At 40.7% G+C, this 24126-nt stretch overlaps 2 protein-coding genes across 3 annotated transcripts in view; one reads left to right on the top strand and one right to left on the bottom strand.

The window, feature by feature from the left end:
• Positions 1 to 338: 338 nt before the first annotated feature.
• SLC25A32 (solute carrier family 25 member 32) lies at positions 339 to 22835 on the bottom strand. The gene is made up of 7 exons (XM_077809890.1): positions 22550 to 22835; positions 18549 to 18699; positions 12992 to 13077; positions 11581 to 11741; positions 5702 to 5815; positions 4531 to 4676; positions 339 to 3832 (listed from the first exon to the last, which is right to left on the bottom strand). Exons 1-7 carry the CDS (start codon positions 22725 to 22727, stop codon positions 3697 to 3699), a joined length of 972 nt encoding a protein of 323 aa, XP_077666016.1. The 5' UTR covers positions 22728 to 22835; the 3' UTR covers positions 339 to 3696.
• An 82-nt stretch (positions 22836 to 22917) lies between these two features.
• Positions 22918 to 24126, top strand: part of DCAF13 (DDB1 and CUL4 associated factor 13) — a 42378-nt gene continuing 41169 nt past the window's right edge. Inside the window, exon 1 of one of the 2 annotated variants that reach the window (XM_077809888.1) lies at positions 22918 to 23052. In XM_077809888.1, the coding sequence (XP_077666014.1) occupies positions 22983 to 23052 (70 nt within the window). In that variant the 5' untranslated portion in view covers positions 22918 to 22982. The remainder of the gene's footprint in view (positions 23053 to 24126) is intronic. The other variant, XM_077809889.1, reaches the window with a different exon arrangement.

Below are 24126 nucleotides of genomic sequence, written 5' to 3'. Positions count from 1 at the left end.
GTTCCAAAGCCCCCATATCAATTTTTTATACACGTTTTGTACAGTTTACTTTGAAATTGAATAGTTCTCTGGAGCTTTGTAAGCATCTGGCCAGAATACACAAGCTTGCTTACAAGCACCCTAGTTGAATTTTTCCAGCTGAACTGTTTAACATGTAGCCACATCACTGTTAAACACACCTGGCAAGTTCTTCTACCATATAATTTTAGAACAAATATTAGAAACAAGTTTGTCCAGTTTTATTATCATTTGGACTGAATATTTATCACCCTTGTAAAAACTGTAGATTAAATCTTTTTATATCTGTTCAATAAATAAGACCTTTTACAAAAAGAGGCAAAAATCTAGGCTATTTTATTGTCAGCAAAATGCAAAGGGTTTTACTTTTTACATGGCTATTATGAAACAGGTGTATTAGAGTAGCTTGACGGACATGAAAGTAACATCTGTGGAGAAAATACTATACTTTATTCATTTTAGATGTCAAGAATCTTATTTAAAAGGATCAAATCATATTATACGAACCTGATTGTACTACTGTAGCACTAGATTATTCAACTTTACTATAGTTCTACTATAGATTCAACTCCCATTGATATTAGTGAGAGTTGGATCCAGGACAATAATAAGCATAAAATATCTCATTTTAAAAGATTAAGTTTTTAGCATACCATTTTGGCTTTTTCCCCACTAAGTTAAATAACTCATTAAGAGGTTCTCAACACCCAATTTATTTTTAGTATGAAAGTCAGTTTCACTGAAGAAGACTAGTAAAATTATCCAATATATTCACCATTATTACAACAAATGTTGATTTACCTTAATAATTAAGGTATTTCATTTCCCCAACAAACTAGTTTATTTCAGAGTCTTCTTAGCCAGTCACCATGTATCACCTTGGTGCTAAGATAATTATAAATCAGCAGCACAAAAGTATGAAGTGCGTTACACATTAATAGAATGGAGAACATAAATAAGGGTAGGCTCAAATGCCTCACTTTGTATGGCCTTCAGAATAGTTTGCAAGTGTTGGAAGCAATCACGCTACAAAGGTGATGTGTTCAGTCTCATAAGACTAGATAAAATGATCATGTTGATCATTCAGCATGTCTCATAGCTAACTGTAGCATTTTAAGTATTCACTCCAAAATGCAGCTGTCAAGTGACAGTACCAACAAAAGTAGGGCTCTTAAATTTTTACAACGTAAAAAAAAGTTAAGTGGTTAGAAAGAACTCAAATTTTGCACTGAAGAGCCAAACCAAAGGAAAAGTCACAAAGCATGTATAACATGCGAAAGTGTAATGACTAGTTTTCCCTAGAATTAAAAAGAAAAAATCCTGCACAGCTTAGATTCACGTTTTAACTTTTTTAAAAGAAATACTTTGGCTCAGCCAGGTTCTGAAGAGAATATGCAATACATATTTCTTTAAGATTGTCACAGCATTTCCCTCTCAAATTTCTACCTCCATTTTGCAGTAAGTTGGTACTATATAAACGAACCTAAAGCTAGGAGGGCTGTCAGGCTCTTCTACCTGGAAATATCATCAGTGCTGCTGCTGAAGTCCAGCAAGCTATACAGCTGATAGATCTCCCCAGAACTTTGTTCATTGCCACTGTCTTCATGGGGTTTCAAAGTATATTCTGATCTTCGAGTGGTTAACACCACAATGCCCTATTGAATTAGTCCTACATATTATGTACTTGATATGTTCTTAAATAAAAACCTCATAAGGCACACAAAGTTAACAACTGCATTATACAGAGATGTTAAGCTTCGTAATTCACATGGTGGCCTTAGAGTAAGTTCAGTTATCATTCAAATGTAAATATAAAAAATGCCTATATAATAAAGAAGGCTAGCTAATGGAACCCTAACAGTATCCCATCTCCGCTGAATGCCAACAATTTCATAATTTAGACATTTATGTTCTCAGGTCTGTGTGAGTGGGAGTAGAAATGGGTTATTTATTATTTGTATTACTGTAGCACCTGGGAGCTCTAGTCACAGACCTGGACCCCACAATGCTATGTGCCGTACAAACACAGAACAAAGATCGTCCCTGCCCCAAGAAGCTTAGTTATTAAAGCCTTAAACATGCACAAAAGATTACCCAAGAAGGCAGTCAGATTAGTCAATTGAAACAAACATTCCTCTCAATATCAAGCTACTCTTCAAATGGTTGAATTAAGAATGCTCAACATTTTAACGTTTGCAATGTCCTAAATTCCAGGATCATAAAATGAAATCAATTCCTCAGCTCCAAATTAATTCTTATGTATAAGGAACTTGTCATAAGTTACGTTAGCTTACTATGAAAGGATGAGCTTCCGGAATAATCAATTTCCTAAGCAATAAAAAAGGTAAACCAGTTGCCTGGCTCCAAGTTATTTAACTTACAGGCTGAATAATTCTTGTATTTACATTTATTAACTCCTGACTCTCATTTGATACTTTATACAAAACAATTGAATGCTTTCATTGTAGTTAAAGAATTTTCCTGATGCAGAATTAAAAATAACTAAAGTCTGAAAAGCATGTACCCTTGATCCTGACCCCTGGGATGCCACCGCTGTTTCAAATGGTGCTTATGGTGGAAGACTACGCTGTGGTATTAAGCAATAACCTGAATAAATAAGACCAACATTTTGAAATATCCATCTTTAAAATAAGACTTTGAAAACTACTGTTATTTACAAAAACTAGTGCAAAAGCATCAAGCTATTTATTAAACATGTCTATGTGTCTGAAACTCAACCTGGAGTTTACATGTAATCTCTGTAACTAAGAGGGACTTTATCTTTCCCTCTAAGAGGAAAAACTGGAGAAGTGGCCAGCGACACATTAACCGCTGATTTAGGTCTGATGCTGCAAACATTTTGCAATATGCCTTGGACATTATACTAAAACTGGAGGTCTAGCAGATTTTAATATAATGGGCTGGGTGAACAGCCCTCCTCCTTACTGTCTCCAGCCACACTGTACCTTAAAGGTACTCTGAATCATAGAATATCAGGGTTGGAAGGGACCTCAGGAGGTCATCTAGTCCAACCCCCTGCTCAAAGCAGGACCAATCCCCAATTAAATGTTTGTGCTGTCCCCTGCACAGTCTCCTCCAGTGAGTCAGGGTTTGCACTGCACACACACTGCAGTCAGGGCATTCGTCATTCTGAAGCCTGACAAATTACACATGGATGGGATTTAGAAAACTCCAGACGACCATGAGGACGAGTATGTACACAGTTCTGTTGGGTCACAGCCAAAGAGAGGCCCTGTGTTTGATACATCTGGAACCTGTCACAACTTTTGATGTCCTTACAAACCCACTCAGTTAACCCTGGACATCATCAGCTTCTTGCGCTTGTATAGGAAAAGCTGATTTAGAGAGATCAGTTCATTGAAGGACATGGCTGTTGCAAGTCTGGCTTTTTCCAGTCACTGTGCTGTTTTAAGGTTGGAATGGGAACAGCTGTTTCAGGCAGAGGCTGCTGATTCACAGAGAAGAGGGAAATAGAGGGGTCAGGAGAGCTCCAATAGAAGAGAAGGCAGTTTGGGTTGTTCTCTCCAAATTCTTGCATTGATTACTGGAGCAGTTCACAATCTCAAGCTAGACAGTTGTACAATATTTCTCTCGGATTACAAGTTTCAAAAAATAAAGGACAGTAAACTCCACTGGATGCAAACTTCTAGCTTTAATTTAATTATTCTCTTTTCTAAAATTAAGCAAAAAATTCGATACATTTTCATACATTACAAAGGTAATGCAGCAGGCAGGAGTCACTCTGATCACATTGGGGACGATTCCTTTGTAAAATCCATGAACTCCTTCTTTCCTTTGGGGGGTGGGAAAGAACATTTTTAAGCAGATTTGAATGAAAAATCACTGAGACAAACAAACATGGAAGCCCAGGATGTCTCTCCCCATCCCCAATATTCAGTTTTACACCTATCCATTGTCTTCAAATTCTAGCCCTTGCACCTGTGCAACCCCACTGACTACAAAGAGTTTGTACAGATTTAACTAAGTCCAGGTCTGCACTACAGATCTATAGCAGTATAACTACATCGCTCAGGGGTTCGAAAAAACCACACCCCTGAGCAATGTAGTTACACTGATCTAACCCTCCTTGTAGAAACTGCTATGTCAACGCGAGACCGTCTCCCATTGACATAGGTACCGCCTCTCGGGGAGGTGGATTAACTAGGCTGAGGAGAGAAGCTCTCCCAATAGTATGTTAGCGTCTTCACTAAAGTGCTGCAATGGCGCACCAGTGCAGCTGTGCTGATGTAGTGCTGTACGTGAAGACAAGCCCTAAGTAAATAACTCCGTTGAGCAGGTGATGTACTAGGAGGAACAGAATCCAATTCACACTTGGCCCTGCAGAACCAACACAGCTAACAGAAAAAAAACAGTAATAAAAATGTGTCACTGAAGTCAGCAGACACAACACTGACTACAGACCGGGAGCAGATCTGTTGATTAAGGTGAGGTCATTTTCACAGAATTGCATTCTTACTTCTCTATGCCTACCTCCATGTCCTGCGAATAACATCAACCATTCCAGAGTACCGATTGTGTTGATCCTGAAGACGAGCTCGCACTACTTGATATGGGTATGTTGCTGATACAGCAAATATTTTGGATAGTGCTGCCATGGTAATGTATTCTAAAGCAGTCTAAAATTGTAAGAAAGTTACCAATGTTAGTTTTCAGAGTACCAGCCGTGTTAGTCTGTATTCGCAAAAAGAAAAGGAGTACTTGTGGCACCTTAGAGACTAACCAATTTATTTGAGCATGAGCTTTCGTGAGCTACAGCTCACTTCATCGGATGCATACCGTGGAAACTGCAGCAGACTTTATATACACACAGAGAATACGAAACAATACCTCCTCCCACCCCACTGTTTATTCTCTGTGTGTATATAAAGTCTGCTGCAGTTTCCACGGTATGCATCCGATGAAGTGAGCTGTAGCTCACGAAAGCTCATGCTCAAATAAATTGGTTAGTCTCTAAGGTGCCACAAGTACTCCTTTTCTTTTTACCAATGTTAGTTTAAGTCAAATTACAGACAACTAAAAATGCTGGGAACTATCACACTGCTTTTTAAAGCATGAACGGAGCAGTACTCTAGATTTTTTTTCTATAAGAAGGGTATACAGGTTCCAAGAAGTGCTGATGTTTATTACACATTAATACTAGCATTAGATGTACTTATTTTGGTGTAAAACCTGATTATACTGGATGCTCTCATTTATACCACAAGTTCAATAGCATACTTAAGTAATATCCTAAAAAGTATATTATAAATTACTTTTTTGGTATAGCTACTTTTTTATTTGTTTATATTTGTGGAACTACAAGCATTCTCCCAAAAGTTAATTTAACAACACAACAAAAACAAACAAGATTTCCCAAGTTCTCAGATGAAAAGTAGATTACTCCAACATGTAAAAAAACAGTGCTAACTGTCTTGTGATGAGGAAATTTGTACCGAAAGTGAAAAAACAATGAGTATTTTCCTTATTTTTTCTATGTGATCTGCCAAAAGTTAACATAACATTAATAGCTAACCAATTGGTAGTTTGTGGCAATTGCACAAACAGTACACTCTCATCTGATCTATGTTCTAGATCTACAGTTCTGGTTTCCATATACTCACATACTATAAAAAGATAAATGTTTCGATTTTAGGCAACTTACCAATTTTGTATCCAATAGTCTGTTTCTATGCTTATTGTATCTCAATTTTAGATTTTCATATGCCATGAACTGAAGTGCTCCATGTGAAGTTCCAAACAGACCAGGCACAAATCCCTAAAACATTTTTATTAAAAAAACAAAACAAAACAAAACAAAAAAAACAGGTTAATCTGTAACTCTTGAAAGCTAGACAACCTGCTTGCATCTGCTTATTCCAACATATGCTCTGCGCTCCCCTCCCAATACACACAACTCATTTATATTGTTGTAAAACCTAAAGACTACAACCAGGTTCGGCCCTGTTGTGCTACATACCATACAAAAACTTCTATCTAAACATCAGCCCCTGCCACACAGAGTTTACAGCTGTAAATCCCCCCCCCCCCCGCCATAAGGAGGTGAAACTTATCTGGGCCAGCCAGGGCTGAAGACTGCATCCCAGAAGCACTGCTGCTCTGTTGTCAGTCAACCCTCTCTTAAGCAGAGAGGAGGCTGGAGGGAGGGAACTAAACCAGCAGCTCCAGATGTCCCGACACAGGGGACTTCTGATTGGTTCTCTACCCCAGGGATCTGGGAGAGAGAAGATGGTTCTGTATCCCTCTGGGTGACAGTGTAGATAGACAAGGTGGACGTAAAAGAATAAATGGACACAAATCAGATGTCAAGAATTATAACATCCATAAACCAGTCGGAGAACACTTCAATCTCTCTGGTCACACAATCACAGACATGAAGGTCGCTATCTTAAAACAAAAAAACTTCAAATCCAGACTCCAGCGAGAAACTGCTGAATTGGAATTCATTTGCAAATTGGATACTATTAATTTAGGCTTAAATAGAGACTGGGAGTGGCTAAGTCATTATGCAAGGTAGCCTATTTCCTCTTGTTTTTTCCTACCCCCCCCCCCAGATGTTCTGGTTTAACTTGGATTTAAACTTGGAGAGTGGTCAGTTTGGACGAGCTATTACCAGCAGGAGAGTGAGTCTGTGTGTGTATGGGGGTGGGTTTTTGGAGGGGGGTGAGGGAGTGAGAGAACCTGGATTTGTGCAGGAAATGGCCTAACTTCATTATCATGCACATTGTGTAAAGAGTTGTCACTTTGGATGGGCTATCACCAGCAGGAGAGTGAATTTGTGTGGGGGGGTGGAGGGTGAGAAAACCTGGATTTGTGCTGGAAATGGCCTAACCTGACGATTACTTTAGATAAGCTATTACCAGCAGGACAGTGGGGTGGGAGGAGGTATTGTTTCATATTCTCTGTGTATATATAAAGTCTGCTGCAGTTTCCACGGTATGCATCTGATGAAGTGAGCTGTAGCTCACGAAAGCTCATGCTCAAATAAATTGGTTAGTCTCTAAGGTGCCACAAGTACTCCTTTTATATTTATTTAGTATATTTTGTTCTTGACATTTTTTGTGTTTATAATTTCTATTGTTTATATAAAGCTTATTGGAGTTGTTTGGTAATTTGAGAATTGTGTACTTATTTATGAATGGAGTATGGTATCCCGTTAGGGTGGGTTACCCATTATTTCCCAGGAGCCACCGCTGATGGAGTAGCAGTTTGAATAATCCAGAGACCCACAATGGCAAAATGACCCTGGACCTCAAGAGGTCAAGCACACCCAACCCCTCCTGAGTGTGTACCTTCTGAGGTGCTTGGGGGAATGCAGGACGGGGAGAAGTCATGTCTTTTAGACTATGCTACAAGCGGACAAGACAAATAATTGGCTAGGGGAGACAAGGTAACAAATCCAAAAGAATGAGTTCAGGTTCTTAGCCAGTTATTAGCAGTGATCACTACTTGCCAGTCGCCAGGTTCCGTTCTTGTGAATACATCACAGGATGGCTGGCCTTTTAAGGGAAGCTGGGCCCAGCAATTCTGCAAGTTTTATCAGTAGTGATTTTATATTATTTATTTGTTGCTGATGAAAATGCTGAATAGCATCGGGCCTACTACGAATCCTTGTGGAACCCCACTAGAAACACCCCTACATTCAAAAATTCCTCACTGACGACTACTTTTTGAGATCTATCAGTTATCCACTTCTTAATCCATTTAATGTGAATTCTATAGAGACTATATAATGCTAATTTTTTAATGAGAATGTTGCGCTGTACTATGTATATTATATCTACGCAATTACTTTTATCAAACTTTTAATCTAAAAGATGACGAATATCAAGCTTGACAAGACCTATTTTCCCTAAACACATGTTGACTAGCATTAATTATATTCCCATCTTTTACTACTCGACCAGTTGAATTCAATGTCAGCTTTTCCCTTATTCAGCCAACTCTTTTAGGACTCTCACATCAGCAGGCCTGGATAACTTGCACTCAGACAAATTTATCACTAGCAGATGTTGTTTAACATCCTTCTCAGTTACTGATGGACTGGAATGTATTATCATTGTCATATGATGAGAGCATCATCCTGATTCTTTCCAAATACAGAACAGAAATATTTATTGAACACTTCTTCCTTTTCTCCATAATCAACAATTATACCATTTCAATGGGTCTATATCATTGCTAGGATTTTGTTCCCAATATAATTAAAAACGTCTACTTATTGTCCTTAGCCCTGCCAGCCATGGATTTTTCCCTTGTATTCTTTGGAATCAATGAATTACAAATTATGAAGTGCAAAAAATTGATAAGGGAAGCTATCTACTCCCTCCTTTTCCATGTGTTACATTTTGCTTTTTTATTTCTAATTGCTGCTGTCACTTCACCCTGAACTCAGATGATCTTGAAGGATGTAGGTTTGGAGGCATCTGAGGAGGAGACTGCAGTAGCCAAGGCATGATACTTAAAAAAAAAATCTCTGCTATAGTCCCTTTCAAGATATGTTTACATATCCGCTCAACAAAGGATTTATTGTTAATCAGTAGCTTTAATCTAAGGAAAAACACAAAATGGACTATATAGCTGACATGCTAACTCAAGTGATTTTTTTATGAGTTTCACAATATTCGGTGTTTTTCTTAAAACCCCAGCACCTGGGGTCTTGTGATTATATGAGAATCTGTTTATTTTTTAATTTAAGATTTTAGCCCTAATGGTTATGGAGAAAAGCTAAAGAACATGAACCTTGAAGTCACCAAGTCAAATAGAGAACCAAAAAAATTAGTATATTTTAAATCTCATTATTTTTAAGCCAACCTCATGATATTTTTCGGGCCTAAATCATGTTTTGGCATGCTCAGGCCTGGGATTACTGTGCTGGCTCTTTTAAGACCTGGTAAGACCAGCTTGCTGTTTACTGGGCCTCAACCCTTTCAAACAAGGGAATTCTGGCAGATGAAGTCTCCAGGAGGCAATGATGGGCAGGGCATATCATGTGACAGCTAGGCTATAAACAGAGAACTGTTCTTGCCTCAGTTTGGCAGAGCCTCTCTCTCTGGTCTCTTCACCAAAGAAACAACCTTGTGGATGGACTAAAGAAACAGGCAGGTGAAGAGAACAGAACTCGAGCATCAAGTATCTGAAGGAAAAGGCCTGAGGCAATATAGTAAGGATGCAGGCTTGAGACCTGGCACTGGGCACTTGTGCTTATTTTGGAACCACAAGCTGGGTTGAATGAAGCCTCCTTCACCCCGCATCAATAGAATGACTACTGATTTGGCCTGGGGAGGATCAAGAAAAAAAAAACTGCTTAATTCAGGAAAGGCAAGTTATTGAGGAACCCTGTATCAACAGGGCAAATGAACTACCAATCCCAGGCAGGCCTGAAAATTGTGGATGCAAGGCCATGTGCACAACAGGCTAAAGAGAAAGCTTTTTCAGGGATTGCAAAAGAAACTGTTCAGTTCAGAGAGGGCAACCCTGGGTAAGTGGGGTGCGAAAGAGATGCATTTTGCTTTTGGGATAATTAGAGTCCAGACGGAGAACTCTTTACTGTGGTTTGGCTGGAGGGCTAGATTCCAAGTCACTCATCCACCAGAGGAAGACTGCAGCCCACAAGCTAAAGAAGAGAAACATAGGCAGTGAAATATGAGAGATAAGAACCAGTTAGACACAACTGTGGAGAATGAGGAAGTGTACCTTATTCATCTGCAAAAATGGTTATCTGAAGAGAATACTGAATACAGCTTTGTGTTCTCAAAAAGAAAAGGAGTACTTGTGGCACCTTAGAGACTAACCAATTTATCTGAGCATAAGCTTTCGTGAGCTACAGCTCACTTCATCGATGCATACTGTGGAAAATACAGAAGATGTTTATATACATACAAACCATGAAAAAATGGGTGTTTACCACTACAAAAGGTTTTCTCTCCCCCTACCTCACTCTCCTGCTGGTAAGCTATTAGTTAGTCTCTAAGGTGCCACAAGTACTCCTTTTCTTTTTGAGAATAAAGACTAACACGGCTGTTACTCTGAAGCTTTGTGTTCGTAGGTCACAGACTCTCTAGTTCATACTAAACAAAACTTCACAAAGCTTCAAACATGGCACACAGAGGATGAAGCAGCAGGGAAAGTCATTCCATGCTTTAATTTCTTTAAAAAGAAAAGGCCTTAACTACTCTAGACTAGAATATAACAGGCTGAAACAGGCCTAATCTCAAGCAAAAGTTGCTTGATGTGGATACTTATGTGGGTAACCTTCTTTAGATAACAGCTATTATAGGCTCTTTCAAAGGAAGTACCTAGCTTGGATGCCTACTCTTGCACGTAAGATTAGCATTAGAGAGAAGCATCCAAGGCCAAGACACATACTAAACACATGGAAAATCTGAAAAGCAACCCAATGGAACAGAATTTAAGAAGTCCTAACAGATGCAAGAAATTAGAACTGATCTACATGGAACAGAACAAACATTTATCCAGGCACACCATAGAATCCCAGCAACTTCAGGTTAAGGAGTAAGTGAAATATTTTGTTTCAGAGTTATCAGAACTTGGCATTCATTGGTACCTGCTACAACAATCTCAGAGACTGGGATCAGGTTTCCCGCAGCAAATAAGGGAGATTAACATTCAGTAACCTACCCATAGTTGCTAAGAGTCAGTAAGCCTGTTCCTCCGCATTAGCTGGATTAGAAGAACCAGAGTTCTTCAGGTCTCCAAGAGGTATCCATGACTGTCCTAATGTCATGGCCTGAAGGAAGGAAGGCAGAACGAAGTTCAAATCAAGCTGGTATTTTGTTTCCCTAAATAAATTCTCACACCAAAAGAATAAAAGCCACATTTGCAGTTGTGTAGCTAGTAGTTGTAGCCAAATTTAAAATCCTACAAAATGTGTGGATCCAGAGCTGAAGATGACACATTACAGGCCTAAATGCCTGGGAATGGGATGTGGGAGGTGACTGCAGTATTGTCCATAGTAATGGAGGGAAGATTAATAACTCTGTTTCAGTCACACTGCATTTAAGATGATGGTTGGACATTCATGAGATGTCAGAAAGACAGGCAGAGAGATGGGATTGGATGACGGGGAACAGTTTGATCAGTAACAGCACCAATCTGCCCTAGAAATTATGCCCTGTTGCCACCACCTCTCTCCTCCAACGACTAGAAGAGAATACTACAGAAGAAAAATTCATGATCATTAAACAAAAGCAGTTCTCGATTCAACTTTTCTATTTTAGTCATATTCCTCTCATCTGAGTTTCAGCCCACAATGCTTTTGTCCACGTAACCCATAGTCTTCCCTCTTCCAGTTTCACTACTGCTTATCCTTCTGCAACCTTTACTTACCATTATAAGCTTTTTTTGCTGCAATCCTCTGGTGTGGTAGAAATAGGCTTATGAGATGATGAAAGGTAGCTTTTACAGTAACATGTAACAACTTTCCAATTCCACAAGAGCCACAGTGCTATTACACCCATGATAAATTCCAGAATTCTTCTCCATTATGTCAAATTATATTACCTTGTATAAACCACGTATACCCTCGAGCTTGTATATCTTTATAAGAGCATCAAACATTCCTTTGTATTGGCGCTTTGATGAATCAATGCCAGCATCATATTGTAACACAAGCCGCGTCTTCGTTACCCATATTGGGTTTGTGATACAGAGGGTCATGACTCCTAAGAACAGATGGAAGTTAGACTAATATTATGAATGCCACTCTGCAAGTTTGTACCCCTTTGTTCAATTCAGTGCAAAACACACACCCCCATCCTACAAGAGCACTAAACAAGAAAAAATGTAAGCATCCCACTCTTTTCCTCTTAACTTTGAGAGCCAAATCCTGCCGCAACAGTTCTGCTGAACAGAAAGTGGGAGGGGAAACTGGTACAATTTGGGGAGTCTGTGCAGAAAAGCATGCTGCAGACCACAGGGCTCCCTGTGTATCCTTTACATTGGGGCTAGTGGATATCTCCTCCTTTAGTCCACCAGGGTCCAAATGGTGGAATCTGGACATAAGCAGCTAGTATTATTTTATTTGTGCTTTAATTATCTCAATTTAGCCTTATGGTACACAAAATTTCAAAATTAAACAAGGGGGCACAGAAATGAAGTGTCCATGTAATGAACCACCTCGCTCTGTCAGAATGATTGACCTGATGTAGCTTTACAGATTACTTTAAGTCATAGGACTGTAAAGTAATGACAAACTAAGGATACAATTTAATGTGTAATACTGCAACAAGAACTCTTCCAAAGCTCCAAGATTACCATCTATATCAGAGAAATGTGTACAAGAACACAAGAACATTAGAAATGACTTAGATTAAAAATTGCAGAGATCAGATATTTTTATTTTGTAGGTAAGATATTTTGAGCATTGGATTGGACCTGTAGTGTCGATAAGTTCTGGAATTCAGATCCATTTTATTCTTTAAGAATTAAATGTATCTGAATTCAAGATCTTATTGACACTACAGGTCCAATCCAATGCTTATTAAAGCCAACCAAGTTATTGTACTGCCTTCAATGGGTGCCTGATTGGGTCCTATATCTGCTTTTATGTGTCATTCTAAGTGCACAGAATTAACACTAATACATTATATTACAAGGATGTGTTTAATAAATTTTGGCCTTTTATTGAACAGCTGCATATAGTTTATGCACTAGAATTTGTATAAAATATTAAGAAAAGAGGGCTAGGCAGCCATAAAACATTTTAGTGGTTGCTATTTATGAATAAAAATGTAGAACACACAGCTGTCCAACCAAACAGTATTAAATTATTTATTACTTTATAAGTGAATGCAGCTGGACTGAAACACTTGCACTTGCCATCTGGAAGAAAAAGCAACATTGACAGACAAAGGCAAAAACAGCATATGGACAGGCTGAAGGTAAACATTAATCTCGCTTGCATTTTCCTCACCGGCCTCAGCAGCTGACACTAGGTGTTCGGTTGCACCAAGACCTTCCAGCTTTCTTTCCTCCTTGTAGGCTTTGATGGCATTATAGCTGGAAGAGGTAAAACATATTTAGATAGAAGAAATACAGATCATTTAGGAAAAGGTTTTTAAAGATTACTTTATGCACCATTGCCCATTAGAGAGCAGACAGAGTCAGAGATTAACCTGTCTCAGTCAGATGCAATACAAATTGCTGAATTGTAGCTTTAGGCTATTTAAATATCTTTTACAACAGTACTCTTTAAAGTGACAGAATATTCCTAGATGACAACAATGGGACTGCACCCTGTAATTTTTATCTTAAGCGAAGAATTAGTTTGTATGAGATGCTTATAAGACAAAAGACTGCCTCTTCATAAAACCTAGATGGTAGGTATTCATTTTCTAGCACTACATTACATCAATCTTTATCTGCTGGATTGACCTCATGCCCTCTGGTCTGCATTCTGGATTTTGAGTGAACTTTCACTGGGAGGTGAACAGGTGGAAGTCAGAAGAGAATAAGCTCTAGATCAGGGGTCTCAAACTCAAATGACCACGAGGGCCACATGAGGACTAGAGCATTGGCCTGAGGGCCTCATCACCGACACCCCCACACTGCCCCTGGCCCCGCCCCCATTCCAACCCCTTCCCTGAGGCCCCGCCCCCATTCCAACCCCTTCCCTGAAGTCCCCAACCCAACTTTGCTCCCTCCCTGCCCCCAGGGGGTGCAGGAGGGGTGCAGGGTGCGGCAGGGACTCAGGGCAGGGAGCTGAGGTACAGGAGGTGTGCAGGGTGCGGCAGGGGGCTCAGGGCAGGGAGTTGGGGTGCAGGAGGGGTGTAGGCTCCGGCCAGGCGCCGCTTACCTAGAGCGGCTCCAGGGTGGCAGCGGCCAGGGCAGACTCCCTGCCTGCCTGCCCGGCCCCGCTCAGCAGCCAGAACCACGTCCCTGTGGCCCCTGAAGGAGGGGTGGGGCACGTGGCTCCATGCGCTGCTTTTGCTGCTCCTCCAGGTACCTTCTCCGAAGCTCCCATTGGCTGCGGTTCCCCGTTCCTGGCCAATGGGAGCTGCAGGGGGCAGTGCCTGGAAGCAAAGCACGGAGCCCTCTGTGCCACCCCAACCCCCGCAGGGACGTGATGCCAGGAGCAGCGCGGCACTCGCGGCACCAGGGGGGGCAATCTTGGCCTGCAGGCTGTAGTTTGCCCACCCCTGGCCCGGAGGTAGGCGACACGGGTGGGGGCGCACAGGGAGCTTGGCTAATAGTCATTGATGGACCTATTCTCCATGAACCAATCCAGTTCTTTTTCGAACTGATATACTTTTGGCCATCACAACATCCCATGGCAATAAGTTCCACAGGTTAATTGCATGTTGTGTGAAAAGTACTTCCTCGTTTGAATTAAACTTATCAATTTCATAGGGTGACCCCTAGTTTTTGGAAAGGGTTTCACTTTTCTATTCACTTTCTTCACACCATTCATGATTTTATAGACCCCTCTCATCTCTCTCCTTAGAAATCTCCTTTCCAAGCTGAACACCCCCTATCTGTTTAGTCTCTCCTAATATGGAAGCCATTCCATACCCTTGATTATCTTTGTTGCTCTTCTCTGAACCTTTTCCAGTTCCACTATATCCTTTTTGAGAGGGGACAAACAGAACTGGACACAGTATCCCAGGTGTGGGCACATCATGGATTTATAAAGTGGTATTGTATCTTCTACCTTATTTTCTATCCCCTTCCTAATAGTTCCTAACATACTGAGAGACTTTTAGATTGCTGCTGGGCATGAAGTGGAAGTTTTCAAAGAACTATCCACAGTTACTCCAAGATCTCACTTAATTTGCCATTTTCTTACCCAGTTTTGTAAGATTCCTCTGTAACTCCTCAAAGTCTGCTTTGGACTGAACTATCTTGAATAATTTTCTATCAGCAGCAAATTTTGCTGCTTCACGGTTCACTCCCTTTTCCAGATCATTAATTAATGTGTTGAACAGCACAGGTACCAGTACAGATCCTGGGGAATCTGCTGTTCACCATTTTCCACTGAAGACAGACAAGCTACAAGTAAAGTTATTTAATATTTCTGCAGCATCATAATAATAAAACCTAGCTCTTATACAGTACTTTCCATCAGCTCTCAAAGTCTTTTACAAGGGAGGTCAATATAATTATCCTCCCCATTTTACAGACGAGGAAACTGAGGCACATAGAGGTAATAATTTGCCCAAGGTCACCCAGCAGGCCAGTGGCAGAGCCATGAATAGAATCCAGGTCTCCTGAATCCCAGACAGAGTGAATAAAAATCAATAATAAAAAAAAAGAAAAAGAAAAATCTGATTTAGATTAAAAATTTGATTTTTAAAAAATTAAACTTGAAATTATAACCACAAAAAGGAAATAAAACATACTTTTTAATGTAAGTAGTACATGTTAAAGGAGTTCCGGAGACCTGTCGATTTCTCAAAGAGACAATATTAAAGGTACAACAAACTATCCTGATGACAAGGAAAGCTAAACAGAATATTAGGAGGCCAATATGGCTCCATCTGGAGCTCTTTAATGACCTGAAAATCAAAAGGGAATCGACAAAGAGTAGAAATATGAAAAAATTGCAAAGGATGAGTACAAAAGAATAGTGCAAGCATGCAAGGACAAAATCAGAAAGGCTAAGCCACAATATGAATTACACCTAGCAAGGGATGTAAAAGGCAATAAGAAGAGGTTCCATAAATACAGTAGGAGCAAGAAAAAGAAGAAGGCAAGCATAGGTCCACAACTTACCAGTGAAGGAGAGCTAATAATGGATGACACTGAGAAGGCTGAACTCTTTAATGCTTATTTTGCTCCTGTCTTCACTAAAAAGGTTAATTGTGACCAGACACTTAACATAACATTTACAACAGGGGAAGGCACACAAGCCAGAACAGGAAAAGAACAAGTTAAATTTGTTCAGGTTAGCAGGGCCTTATGAAATTCACCCTAGAGTATTTAAGGAACTAGCTGAAGCAATCTCAGAACCGTTAGTGAATATCTTCAAGGACTTATTGGAGACAGGTGAGAACACAATGGACTAGAAAAGAGCAAACCTAGTACCTATCTTTAAAAAGGAAACAAAGAGGACCCAACGAATTATAGACCAGTCACCCTAACTTTGATACCTAGAAAGACACTGGAATAAAATTATTAAACTATCAATTTGTAAGCACCTAGAGGATAATAGGGTAATACGCTATAGCCAACGTAGATTTGTCAGGAACAAATCATGCCAAACCAACCTAATTTCCTTCTTTGACAGTTATTGGCCTAGTGGTTGGGGACAGCTCTAGATGTGCTACACCTTCATTTTAATAAGGCTTCTGCCACGTGACATTCTTATAAGCAAACTAGGGAAATACAGTCTAGATGAAATAAATATAAGGTGAGTGCACAACTGGTTGAAAGACTGTACTCAAAAAGTAGTTATCAATGGCTCACTGTCAAACCAGGAGAATGTACCTAGTGGGGCCCTGCAGTTCTGTCCTGGGTACAGAACTCCTCAACATTTTCATTGATGATGACTTGGATAATGGAACAGAGAGAATGCTTATAAATCCAAGCTGAGAAGGGTAGCAAGAACTATGGAGGACAGGATTAAAATTCAAAATGACCTTGACAAACTGGAGAATTTTCATGACATCAACAAGATGAAAGTCAGTAAAGGCAAGTGCAAAGTACTACACTTTGGAAGGAAAAATCAAATGGAAATAACTGGCTAGGCAGCAGTACTGCTGAAAAGACACTCTGGGGCATAGTGGATCACAAATTGAATATGAGCCAGCAATGTGATGCAGTTGTGAAAAAGGCTAATATTATTCTGGGGTGTATTAATAGGAATGTGGTATGTATGACATAGGAGGTAATTGTTCTGCTCTACTCAGCACTGGAGTATTGTGTCCAGTTGTGTTCACCAGGCATTAAGAAAACATGAACAAATTGGACAGTGGAGAGCAACAAAATAATGAAAGGTTTAGAAAACCTGACCTACGAGGAAGGTTTTAAAAAACTGAATACGTTTAGTCCTGACACAGCAGGGGGAGAGGGGAGGGCACTCGAATCAGTAACAGTCTTCAAATAATGTTAAGCGCCATTATAAAGAGGACAGCGATCAATTGTTCTCCATATCCACTGAGAGTAGGACAAGTACTAATCAGCTTAAGCTATGGCAAGGAAGATTTAGGTTAGATATTAAGAATTAAGAAAAACTTTCTAACTATAAGGAAATTAAATATTAGAATAGGTTACAAGGGAATTTATGGAATTCTTGCAATGGAAAGATTTTAAGAACAGGTCAGACCAACAACTATTAGGGATGGTCTAGGTGTACTTGCTCCTACCTCACTGTGAAGGGATGGACTACCTCACCTTGAGGACCCTAATAGACCTACACTGCTATGTTTTCTATGTTTGCTGACAAAGTTTTAAAGAAAGCTGAACCACTGACCTGGTCAAAGTCACTGGCTAAGCACCTGAAACCAGAATTTGCTGAAGTGATAAACCAGCTATTGACAGCAGTACCCTCTTCTGCAGGTGCAGAGACTTTTTTTTTTTAATTTTAGTCTATTCAAATAGTTCAATCAGAGTAAAGAATCTGATTGGAAGTTGGAAAAACAACAGGAAAACTTGTTTTCCCTCTTCCAATCCATGAATAAAAATGGGGTGTGAGGATGAGATCTACTACTTCTAAAATCTTGAAGCACATGGTGACCAGAAATAATTGTGTCAATTCACTGTAGTATTTCCTTAATAAAGCAATAAGTTTTAATACAAAGCATGTTTTGATAATCTTTTTCTTATGTATCCAGTACATTTAAGGTAGTTTTATTTAACTAATAAAAACTATTTTAAAATGCTGTTTTTGTGTACTTGAGTTTCAATTTCTATTCAAATACTTAGAAAAGATGCAAATAAAAATTAATAATCTAATAAATAAAATGCATCGTTCACAATTTTCTAATAAAAATGTAAGAAACCCAAGACTCAATGTGTTTTACACTAAATAATTGCTAAGTAAGTGTACAGACATGGTGCATTCTCCTGATTAGCAAAAACATACCATATTTCATGTCAAGACTTTATCTAGTTGTAAATCAACATTTTGAATGGTTATACCAACCAGTGAGAATGAATCTTTCTTTAGGAAAATAACTAAAGTACAAACGCAAGACAACATTAAAAGTGATTAAGTTAAAATAAATCATGAGTACAGTTGGTTAAAGGATGATTAAAACTGATTTAAATCAATCCACCCTGGTTCCAATCCAGTACTCTATTCATTAGGCCACACTACCCTCCAAGGCATGCACTATACTTTATAACAGTTACAGATCCCTGTCCTAAACTGCTTACAGTCTAAATAAGACTTAAAATATCAAGTGATGACAAAGGGAAACATTTATATTTATGCACCCTCACCATCTCCCCAAAATCAAAGTGCAAGGATTCACTTTGCATATTCAAGGATTACTTTGCATAGAATATTAATATTCTACAGATCCACTTACAAGAAAAAGTAGAGTCCCCAGGAGGCACCTGCACCCCACATGTTTGGAGTTACCCCTTTGTACAGGCCACGTAGTCCTTCATGCTTCCAGACAGTGATCAAACAGTGTAGAATCCCATTGTATTTTGGTCTCAATTCCAACCCGTCACTCACTATTTAAAAAAGAGATTACACTGAAAAAAACCCCAACATTCCATAAAGAGTAAAAGTGTGCGGTATAAACACTACAAAGCAAATACCTTTTTCTCTAGGCTGAGCAGGGAAATGTGCAGTGTTAAAGAAAGCTGTAGTGAACCCACTGGCATAACTATTTACACTAGAACCTCAGAGTTACAAACAGTTCATGAATGGAGGTTTTGTTTGTAACTGTGAACAAAATGTTACGGTTGTTCTTTCAAAAGTTTACAAGTGAACATTGACTTAATACAGCTTTGCAACGTAGTATGCAGAAGAAAAATGCTGCTTTTAACCACCTTAATTTAAATGAAACAAGCACAGAAACATTTTCCTTACCTTGTCAAATCTATTTTTTTTTAATCTTTCCCTTTATATTTTTAGCAGTTTACATTTAACACACTACTGCACTGTATTTGTTCCCCCCTACCCCCCCGCTGCTGCCTGATTGCATACATCTGGTTCCAAATGAGGTGTGTGGTTGATTGGTCAGTTCGTAACTCTGGTGTTTGTAACTCTGAGGTTCTACTGTAGCTGTATTCCAGAAGGTGAATGTGAGTTAAGGTTTGGGGAACTGTACAATGGATTGAAGCAGTTGTTCTGCAGACTTCCTAAGGTCAACAGGATGGAAGCACCTCTCACTGAGAAGGTAACTCTGCTGCAGTGTACCTTAGATGAGTAGTGTCCTTGACTTAAAGCATTTTGTCAGTTTTACAGAGGACGGAGTTTGTCTTATTAATGCCGTAAGAGTTTTATGCTACATCTAACCTATAATCTTTGACATTTTTGTGGTCCTCGACAAATACTACTTTTCTCCCCCAAACGATTTTCGTCCCTTGGAATTTTTATTATGACTTTAGCAAGAAATTCCCATTTAAAATGTATCATCCACGTTTGATGTATGATTTTCAACAGGTCATGATCCGGTCAATTCAAAATCAGTTTTCACCAGATCAAAGGCTATTTCCATGCTAAATTCTAACTTTTTCTCTGCTGCTCCTCACTACTTGGGCTGCATTGCATTTTTTTTTTAAAATTAGAACAAAGTGTATCTTTGGCCCTTTTCTATTCAACAGCTGAACTGTTTTTGCCCAAACTTTCAAAGACATTCACCTTAAGAAAAGATGGAAGTTATGAAAAGTTTTAGCCTGATAGATTTCAGATGGAACAGAAATGTTTGTGTAGCCTTGACTATAGCCACTATAGCAGTTGCTTCTGCTCTTACTATAATATAAGACTGTAAAATTAATGGCTACAGTATTTGCGATACAAGGAATTTACCTCGAAAGCAGGAACCAGAGGTGGGGTTCAGAGTGACCTAAACTTCAAACTAAAGCAAACTTTCCCAACTCTGTTAAGCCTGTGTCACAACGAGGAAGTCAGCTCAAAATTTTGCCACCAGAGTGGCTTCCTGGCCTGCTTATGCAGAGAAACTATGCCCCCATCAGAAATGGTAGTTTGGTAACTAAAACACAGACAGCATTTTCTGTTTATTACATCCATTCTCTGACCCGCCTCATGTACATAATATGTTCTGACAAAGACCAAGTTTGAAAAAAGAAATGGATCAGCAGGACCTCAAAACAACAGGGAAGTCAGAGCCTGGAACATACATTAGGGTGGTCAGTGAAGTTGTTGTTTACCAATATAATCTTAATCTCAAGTTATCAATTGCATTTCACTTTAACGGTTTCTTAACCACCCTAATTAAATCTAGTGAGATCTTGCAGGTGTGGGAACTCCTACCCTAAACTTGTTTTTAAACTTTCTCTTTAATTAATAGTTTAGGTTTTTTTTAATCACGATCCTCATTTCTCAGTCCCTAATTCCACTTCCTGGTTGAAGGCAGAGGCTGGAGACTCTTCTGGGTTCAACCCTGGCTCAGGTAAATGAAAAATGAAATCCCATCTATGCTGTTTGGTGAGAATCCATCTTGGTGGGGTGGACACATATTTGGCATCAGAGTTCCAACCAATAATTCAGGGGGACAGCTCAAAACGCACTGATTGACGGTGATGTTGTGGGCTAAAACCTACCACCTGAGGCCACAAGCAGCAGGAATCACATGGAGCAGAGAAGAGGTTTTATCCTTGGTGAGGTCTTGGTGCAGAAAAAAACCTGAGGCATCAGCATGCGCACCCCCTCCCCCCCCAAAATTATTTCTGGGAATCAGAAAAGAGCATGTAAAGGGCCAATTCTGGTGAGGGAAGGAGTCCAAGTCTCAGTGGTTTGGAATACAGACTTTTGTCTAGTCATACCATAAAGCTCTTGAGAAACAGCCAGAATCCAAGGCGTGGGAAATCACAAATACAATCTAAAATGGAACTGTCAAAGCCCAAGAACAAAGTTGGAATGCAAAACTTAGAGGGGTCTGTGACAGTTAGGAATAAGAGCTGGGCTGAGGTATAGAGAAGTTTAGCTAGCTATCACTGCCAAAATAAGGCAAAAATGTGGTATTAGATGTCAGGAAAAGTAAGATTTAGAGGAAGGGACACTGTCCTGTTAAAAAAATATCTTGGGTTACCAGACCTTTAAGACTACTGAAACTAGTTTATTTTTCACCACCTATTCTATCTGCTGCTAATATATCAATAAGATTTTCATAATAAACAGAAATCTAGTCAATTTTTCTTCTACTCAGTCAGTTGTATTTTCCAGGTGTCCATATGCTTGACACAATGCTCCATCTGTAACTGTAAGAAAAAGTGTTTAAATCCTCACCAAAAAAGTACAATTCTACTTGAATCTTTAAATGTTACAGAAAACATATTTTGTAAATTCAAAAATTCACAACATTTTGGAGGATAAATTATCCAAAAATCCATTTGAAATAAATATAAAGAAATTAGGCAGTTGTTTAACCTATATATAAACAGATGTGATAAAATAGAGGCTTCAGAAGAACAACTCATCAGCCACATCAACAGTAGCTCATCGGAAAGAAGAGGACACCCTTCCCTGCAGAGAAACTGCAATTCCAACTTCATTCTCTGCTGACCAGCATCACAGCCTACAATAATGGGGCTAAATTTAGTTGGGGATTGGTCCTACTTTGAGCAGGGGGTTGGACTAGATGACCTCCTGAGGTCCCTTTCAACCCTGATATTCTATGATTCTATGTCATATATGAACAAGATAACCGAATACTTGTTATAACAGTGTATTAAGGTTAAGTGTATTCTGACAGGTGCTTAGATCCAGTCAATGTACCAAAATTGCGATGGTTCTTAAACTTTTATACTGCTGACCCCTTTCACATAGCAAGCGTCTGAGTGAAACTCCCCCTTATAAATTAAAAACACCTTTCAATACATTTAACACCATTATAAATGCTAGAGGCAAAGAAGGGTTTGAGGTGGGGGCTGACAGCTCGCGATCCCCCATGTCATAACCTCGTGACCCCCTGAGGGGTCCCCACCCCCAGAAAACACCTGAGTTAAAGTTTAGTGTTACTCAGTATTGTGCTGGATCGTGCTTACAGTACATTCGCAATCCCAGGCTTTGCTGTAATCGCAGCCCCCCGTCCCCTCGACCTTTGCTCCCACTAGGAGTCTCGAGTCGTGGCTGGTTTCGGAGAGCCGTAGGCGCCGGGGAAGGAGAGCGGGCACCGCACGCACCACGCCCCTGCGCAGCTCGCTCTAACCTTCCGGTAGCATGGCAAACCCATGCTCTGAAGCGAAGGTGGGAAGAGGCAGACTGGAAGCCAGGCTGTGCTACGCATTGTGCCTCAGTTTCCCCAGTGGGAGTGGCTCCAGCAGGCGTAGTGGCCCGTCCAGGGAGGGTGCCCCCTCTGCAGGGGAACGGGGGGGAGCAGGGGGCCCGCCTCACCTGCGAAGCGGATCTTCACCAGGTCCAGGGGATGCAGCACCAGGGTGGAGACGACCCCGCCGCTCAGACCCGCCACAAGGCTCTCGTACCGCACGTGTCTGAACAGGGGCCGCAAGGGCGGGGCCGGCGGAGACTCCACCGCGCGCACCGGCCCCCGCGTGCCCTGAGCCGCACTCATCAGCCCTCGCCCACCGCACCACCAGCCCCGTGGCAGAGACAGAGGATAGGGGAGGGCTAGCCCCTGGCGCCGACCAAGCTCCCTCGCTGGTGGGTGGAGCCGGGCAACACGTTGGGATTGGGGAGGGTGTCACGTGAGCCCGACGTCAGCTCTTCCGGTCGTTACTGTGAGCTCTGACTTGACCCGGAAGCATTCCGGGCTGGTTCCGGTCTGTGCAGCCCCGAGGAGCGGAGCGGAGCGGAGCGTGGCGGCGGGATGAGGGTGAAGGTGCTGAGCCGGAACCCGGATGATTACATCCGCGAGACCAAGCAGGATCTCCAGCGCGGTGAGCGCGCGGGCAGGCGGAGGCGGGTTGGTTGGTTGGGGAGGAATCTTCGGTGCGCGCGACGGACACGTGCTTGGGGGCGAACCTAGCGTAATGGCTGTGCGGGTGTCCTGAGCGCCGTTCCCCGGGGCCCGCCTTGTGCTGGGGCCACCCGTCAGAGAAGAGGGAGCATAGGCCTGGCAGGCTGGGCTAGGAGAGGGTCCGACCTGCTAGCCCCTTGGACAGGTGTGTACAGCGCCTAGCACACCAGCGTCTTGGTCCCCTTCATGGCGCTATCCCAGGCTGCAAGTTGGTAACGATAACACTGTCGTGGGGTACAGGCTTTACAGATTAGTAAAAGACGCTCAGGGAGATTAAAGCTAACACCTACAGAAGTGTCTGCTGATTTTGGATATCTCAGTAACTCGATGCCCGAGGCACCTATGTCTTTCGCCAGAACACATTTCGTTCCCTTTTTGCAGTCTGAGCAACTATCCACCGTTCAATTTACTCCCAGCAAGAACTCATTCACCACTGAAACTGTTCTGAATAAGTCAGGGGTCCTATGGAAAAAATGGTTGTGATCATGGTATCAAAGATGGTATCATAATGCTAGTGAATAAGGTATCAGAATTAAGGATATGTGTGCTAGCTTAATTTTGACATTGTTGAACAATTGACTGCTTCATTTTGCAGCCTCAGTGTTCTTTCAGTGTAGGGATGTGTTTTTCTTTGAAACTTCCCAGGCTGAGTTTTCATCTTGTGCGTTTATTTTTTTAGACACTGGAATAATGTTCTGCATTACACAATAAGAAAAGGACTGCCTCTTTCTATATAAGGACATGCCCCAATAATGTATTGGGAGTTGGGAATGCAGGGTTCTGTTTCTGACTCTGGATATGGATCATGATCTAGGTGAGGTAGTCAATAGGCGGACTGCAGGTCAAATCTGGACCCCCAGATGCTTTGAATGGACCCTCAAATCTTTTCATTTACCTATTATTATTTATTATTTTCTCTGGAGTCTGGACCTTGACTATACCTTGACCAAGAAATTTGGACCTTGACAAAAAAATAATTGACTACCCTGAGGTT

The sequence above is a fragment of the Eretmochelys imbricata genome, chromosome 2, assembly GCF_965152235.1.
Source record: "Eretmochelys imbricata isolate rEreImb1 chromosome 2, rEreImb1.hap1, whole genome shotgun sequence".
NCBI classification, from domain to species: Eukaryota; Metazoa; Chordata; order Testudines; family Cheloniidae; genus Eretmochelys; species Eretmochelys imbricata.
Note: the sequence above shows the minus strand (reverse complement) of the source record. Positions and strands in the feature narration are given on the sequence as shown.

Bases quoted from the DNA above. Each gene is read 5' to 3' on its own strand.
- SLC25A32 (XM_077809890.1), bottom strand. From the start codon at position 22,727: ATGAGTGCGGCTCAGGGCACGCGGGGGCCGGTGCGCGCGGTGGAGTCT. The intron at 5,816-11,580 runs GTAATATAATTT...AAAATGTTTTAG, and splicing joins GTATACGTGGTTTATACAAG to GGATTTGTGCCTGGTCTGTT. The intron at 3,833-4,530 runs GTAGGCATAGAG...CACCCCCCAAAG, and splicing joins GTTATTCGCAGGACATGGAG to GAAAGAAGGAGTTCATGGAT.